The sequence below is a fragment of the Synchiropus splendidus genome, chromosome 1 (genome assembly GCF_027744825.2).
Source record: "Synchiropus splendidus isolate RoL2022-P1 chromosome 1, RoL_Sspl_1.0, whole genome shotgun sequence".
In the NCBI taxonomy this organism is placed as follows: Eukaryota; Metazoa; Chordata; class Actinopteri; order Syngnathiformes; family Callionymidae; genus Synchiropus; species Synchiropus splendidus.
This window is the reverse complement of record NC_071334.1, coordinates 35,208,897-35,214,982: the sequence shown is the minus strand read 5'-3', so window position 1 is coordinate 35,214,982 and position 6,086 is coordinate 35,208,897. Positions and strand designations below refer to the sequence as shown.

The window sequence follows — 6,086 nt, the reverse complement described above, 5'->3', positions numbered from 1 at the left end:
CTATTACACATTTTGTGTCTTTCTTTATACTCACCTATCTATCCACACGTGTATATATACATGTATGTATGACGTGGAGATGTTTGGACGTATGTACTCCGACACTCACGCCTGGATGGATGGACGGGCGTCACAGAGGCAGACTTTTCTAGACGGTTGGGTGGTAGACAAGTTGCAGAGTGACGGCAGCTTGACGACTGCTCATGACTAATGTGCTGGTCAGACATTTTGTGAGGTGTGCTGACTCAGCTGTCCGCTCTCACACTGGTGTCCAGCTGACAGCTCCATGGGCTTATGAATGAGTGTGAAACCATTGTCAGTACGCTTGGTTTGAGTGATGAAGAGCCGTGATGTCTCAAAAATGAGGAAGTGGGAGGTGAAGTGTGAACAGGATTTGAGCACATAGGTGCAGGTGAAGCAGTATACGCAAGTATAAGTCAAGAGGGATTATCACCTGTTTGCAACATAAACAGCTGGACCCTGTGAAGGTAGTGCATGAAATGTTTATTGATGCAACTGCTGGTAGGAAGAAGGAGCATTGGTGCATGTTGGTTCCATAGGATTTGCAGGGTGGAATGAGCGGGGTCCATCATGATGAGAGGTGCGAGTCCCGGATTGTGAGCAGAGCGGCCCCCGATGATGCACTCAGCAGTACTCTTCGGTAGTCGCTGCAATGTTGAACTGCTGCAGCACATCCAGGAGAAGGAACCTTAGGAAGGACAGCTGTCACCAGGCCTTCATGGAAATGGAGCTGAAGGCTTGAGAGATGGTCGGGCCGATGAACACACAGCTACTAGGACTATAACAGGCAGACGTGGATGGAGGGGTCTTGAGTATGTCCAGCTCCAGATTGTTCCAACTGCACTAAAACAGGAGATGGTGCACTTGCTGTCAGTCTGCAACTTTGGATGAGGCTGATGATGGTGGTGTCATCAGCAAACTTCAGAGGAACATTGGCGTCTAGAGAGGGAGAAGATGGACTCTTCCCTGTGGGGATGGTGGTGCTGAGGGGGACCGTCCCAGCCAATCCTGCTGACTCATCAGTCAGGTGAGGTGGGCCGGTTTTGAGCAGGAGGATGGAGGGATGTTTGTGTTGAACACTGAGCTGACATCCACAAACAAGACCTGCACTTCAGTCTCAGGGTGAGCCTCAGATGGAGAACTGTGTTCACTGCACTGTCTGTCTGTTGGAAAAGCTTTCTGCAGAGAATAAAGATGTCTACTGGCACTGCACTTTCAGGTGGACTCCATAACCACAGATGGCCGAGTGACCACTCTGTAGACATTCAGCCCTGTGATGCTGGGTTTCTTGGGGACCAGGATGATGGTGGAGCGTTGGACGTCAGTGCGTTGAGGAAGAGTGAGAGGGGCTGAAAAGAAGTGGGGCGCTCAACAGCTTTACTGGGTACAGTGCGGATGATCTTGTCTCTTGTCCTTGTTTATCTGACATGCTGTCACCATACTGGTGGTGGACTGATGAAACACTATTTTAATTCCTATTGTCCAAATGTGTGGGACTCATGACCCTGAGGGTGACGGAGAGTGTTGATAAACCCATTCATGTGACCAACATTACATTACTAAATTTGCATTTGAATACTACACCAGTGTTTTGTCTACGAGTCTATTAATCTGGGGAAAGTATATTGGGACAGGTCTATCATTAGGGCAGTGAGCTAATAAACACACTGATCCTGATATGGACACAGTTATTCACTTTTTATTTGAGAAACTAATACTTTTTACTAAACGGGGCAATTTCACGTTATAAGAAATTATTAATATTATTTCATTATGAATATTCTCTCTCATTATGAAGGTGTGTGTATATATATATATATATATATATATATATATATATATATATATATATATATATATATATATATATATATATATATATATATATATATATATATATAATGTGTTGATGAAAGAGGTCACACAAAATTTGTTTCTTGTTGCAGTTTTTATTCAAGGCTCTAGATGTATCAAACTCTGGATTATGTAACTCAACAGCAGCATCAAAGACAAACTTAGAAAATCAGCTTGAAACAACTCACAACCAAGGTTTGTCAACTTTTCCTGTAAAATAAAATTGTTTCCTACTAGCCACTCCAGCCTCCAAAAAAACAACAGAGCAGAATAGAAAAGGTAAAACCATGAAGATAGAAATGTGCGTCAGAAGTCCTCATACACATTATATTGCTTGAAAACTTGAAATGTCTAAAACACAAACTTTTTAAATTCCTGTACATTTCATGTGATATCGGCAGTACCGGAGCCAAACAGCAGGGGGCGTTAAAGAGGTTCATCACACAGTTAATACAGTCTACAATTCAGCCAGCGCTCATTTACAGCAGGACATTTTGAGGTCATAATATAAAAGACGTCAACATCATCGCAGAGTGAACGAGAAATATATGTGGCGTCAGAAAGTCATAAAAACTTCTACACAGAATCTTTTTGTCGCCGTGGCGACGCTCCCATCAGATCTTGGCCACTATTGCTTTTTAGACACGTTACCATGGAGATGTAAGTAATATTCTGCTCAGTGATATAAGCGAGAACAGCGAGGGAAGTTTAGGTAAACAAGTGTGTGGAGGCGAAGACACTGTGCATGTCCTCCTTTATTGCTCCGAGTCCAGGCCAATAGCTGTGGCCAAACCTTTACGACCACGCTGTTAGATCTTCTGAGACGATCTCATTGGGCACTCCAACATAGCAACACAGCAATGTCTTGGAAATGTTGCAATCCACGAGAAGAGCTGGACATGAAAGCGGCAAAATGAGTTTGACCCACACTGTCAGTGCTAGTGGGTGGATGAGCCAGACACTGTGGTTTCAGACCCAGAGTTAGAAGCCATGAAGAAGTTATTGGCAACAGATCTGAAATGTGTATCTCAGAGCGAAGTTTGGAGATAAAGTCAGGGAGGCAGGTGGTTTGGACAAGCGGAGGGGAGGGGCAGAGTTGGACCAAGAAAGAATAAGACCACCAATGTGGTGCTTGGACCAGATCAAGGAAGAGAAGGTCGTCCACCTTCCTCGTCTTGAAGGGGTGTACGGGTTGCTGATGGCAAAGGTGAAAGACAAAGAAACGACACACACTACAACATTTTCCCCCAAATGAAAACACAGAACATGACAAGAAGCTGAAAAATGTGGAAGTTAAGACTTTCAACAAAAATATCCCCTTTGGTTCCAAACTGTTGTGCCGTCATGTGCAGAACCATCACAACACAGCTGTGAGCATGGCCAATCTACCTTTGAAGCATATTAATAGCTGTTGCTTTTTTACACGTTCCAGATACATATAGGAAATGCTTAGCCTCATAGTTCCATATTTGAGGGTTTCCATCGTGTCACGTGAAGTCCACAGTGCACACATGGCTCGTGAGCTTTGTATACTTCACACACGGTATACTTCTTTGTGGATGGTCAAAAATGTGTGTCCGATCCCAACTATAACAGCAGAGGTGCAAGTTGGGCACTGCACTTCAATACCACAGACGAATACCGTAAAAATAAAAGCTAGTCATTTTAAGTTTCAGGAATAACACAGAATCACACCAGACTTCTACTTCCTGCTTCTGTTTTGACCTATCAATGGCCGGAATCGTTGGGATTCTTCTATAACTAGTCACAACATCAAAATCCACATAGATGGCAGTTAAAGCGCCACCTACTGGATAGGTGAGTCACTTCAGTAACTAAAAGCATTGGTGTTAAATACAACAATAGCAATAATAATAATAATAATAATAAGCCTGTAAATACAAATATCTCTGTCAAAGATTCGTCTTTCAGAGACGAGCCGTCTGCTCACATGGCTTTCTGTTTCTCCATGCACACAGTCAAGTCTGTGGCTCGCGAAGGTCGCCAGTGTTCTAGGGCCGCTGATTGGCTGAGGCCCCTTTAATTCCTGAAGTGCTCCCGTCCATGGGATTGGAATGGCTGACACTTCCCACACACACACACGCACACACACATGCACACTCTCGACAGTGAAAAGTTACAAAAGCAGTAAAAACAAACCAAGCAACAAAACGTGTCAGTCCAAAATGGTGAAAAGCAGCTTGAACGTGCGACGCAGACCACCGTTAATATTGAAAAGATTTTAAGGCGTAAACGGGACAAAAGCAACGGCGTGTTTACAAAAGTGCCACAATAGAGGAGCACGGTATGGCTTCGATAAAACCTTCTCCTGGAGGCTTCGGGGCGCAGGGCTTCGGGACTAGAGCCGCTTCCTTTTGAAGTAGTCGGCATACTGACCACCCAGACCCTGCGAGTGTTGGCCGATGTAGCCGCCATCTGATGATGTCACTTCCTGCACTGCCAACTGCGGGTACTCCCTCTTGTGGCCCCTGGTCTGGTTCTGGAACACAATTCAACACGTGGTCTTTATTCCTTGCCTTTGATGTGAAAGAGTGCTGACCCCGGGACAGTGTCTGAAACCGGCTTTAAAAACTACAGCTTGCTAACTATTATCTCCTCTCTTAGTGAGAGTTGGATAACTATAAAAGTCTTACGTAGTAGTAGGCATTCCAGTCAGTGACGGCGGTGGGCGGGGCTGGTGGTGGGTGTGCTGCCCCCAGGAAGCCCGGCATGATGGGAAGGGTGCTGTAGGCAGGAAGCACAGTGGCGGCAGGCAGGACGGCCGGCGTGGGTGCGGCGCCGTTACTGACGGCGTGCAGGGACACACCCAGAGGCTTGCACACGTCTACGTCCTGCAGCACAGATGACAGAGTGTGTGTGTGAGCGGTGTTCCTTGTGTGTTAGTCTGTGTGTTGGAGTTGGCAAGACAGGCGGACAGAGTTTTTGGCTTGAACCCAAAAGCATGTGTGTATACCTTGGTGGCGTAGGCTTGTGCGGCTGTGGCAGGCTGTGTGTAGTACTGAGTGATGGCCTGCATGTAGGTGGTGTAGTCAGAGTAGCTGGAGACAGGTGGAGCCTGGAGACAAAACACACTGGATGATTTAGACTGGATTATCGTCATTTCTGTTACTAGATTTTGGTGGTTATGTTCCTGACATGGCCTGATCTCCGCTCATAGCAAGGCTATCTCAGCCCTGCTATCTCTCCAAACACCACACCGACATTGTTGGAGATCATTTTCTCAGAAGAGAGCACGAAGCAAGGGCAGGAAGTGGCCCTAAAAGAAATTTGGAAAATGGCGAGCAGAGAAAATCAGAACACCAAGTTCGGATTCAGATCACACGAGGAACAGCGAGCACTTGTGTCGCCTCCCCAGGGAACGTCTGGACCAGGAACGTCATGTGACCTGAAGAGAAAGCTCTTTGCTTCACAGGACAACAACGGTGAAGTGCTCCAATAGTAGGATCCGCAGAACAAGGAATTTTAAAGAATCTATTTCAAGTGCAATTGTTTGCTCTAAACAAGCGGGGAAATGTAGGAACAAAAATGATCATAAAAAGTTCAGTAGCATTTTTAGTAGTATTAAAGTATTTAAGCACTAAGACATAACATTACATCACTCTGAGGAGTAATGTAAGTGCCCCAAAGTTAAAAGAGCATTTTCGCCAAATGAACTTTAATAATCGTATCAGGAATATTTTACAAGACACTTAAGAACAAAAGCTAATTTCAAAAAACATTTTCCAAAAAAATAAAAATCAATTGAATAATTCATTTATTTTTGTTTTTTTCATGTTAAACTGATATTAAACTAATAATCTCTCATACATTTATATGACCATTAATTGAGCTTTTCAAAATAAAGCCCTTTTAGGCAATCATTTCATCGAGTCGTTTTCTTCCGTAAATGGGGTCACTGCGGGCAGGATCCTACACCATGGAGGGTCACCAGACCATCACATATGGACTAACAACCACACACACTGATAAACATACGCCATCTTTATGCGGTGTGCAGGGCATCTTTTGCATTGAAACAGGAAGTGGTCGAGCCACATGAGTGCACACATGAATTACCTGTGCCTGCGTGTGCTCCTTGTTGTACTCTGCGTTGGCCTCAGGCGGCGCTGCTGTGCTGTAACTCTGAGCTTGTGCGGCTTGGTAGTGCTGGTACCACTGTGTCATGGCCTCCTGCAAACACACAGCAACTC

General features: G+C 44.9%; 1 protein-coding gene across 1 annotated transcript in view; it reads right to left on the bottom strand.

Moving 5' to 3' along the window:
* Positions 1-1,950: 1,950 nt before the first annotated feature.
* The window catches only part of raver2 (ribonucleoprotein, PTB-binding 2), a 51,714-nt gene continuing 47,578 nt past the window's right edge, over positions 1,951-6,086 (bottom strand). The window contains exons 14-17 of the mRNA XM_053858045.1: positions 5,953-6,066; positions 4,850-4,951; positions 4,530-4,727; positions 1,951-4,375 (exon numbers count right to left, since the gene is read on the bottom strand). Coding sequence (XP_053714020.1) covers positions 4,235-4,375; positions 4,530-4,727; positions 4,850-4,951; positions 5,953-6,066 — 555 coding nt within the window. The 3' untranslated portion in view covers positions 1,951-4,234. The remainder of the gene's footprint in view (positions 4,376-4,529; positions 4,728-4,849; positions 4,952-5,952; positions 6,067-6,086) is intronic.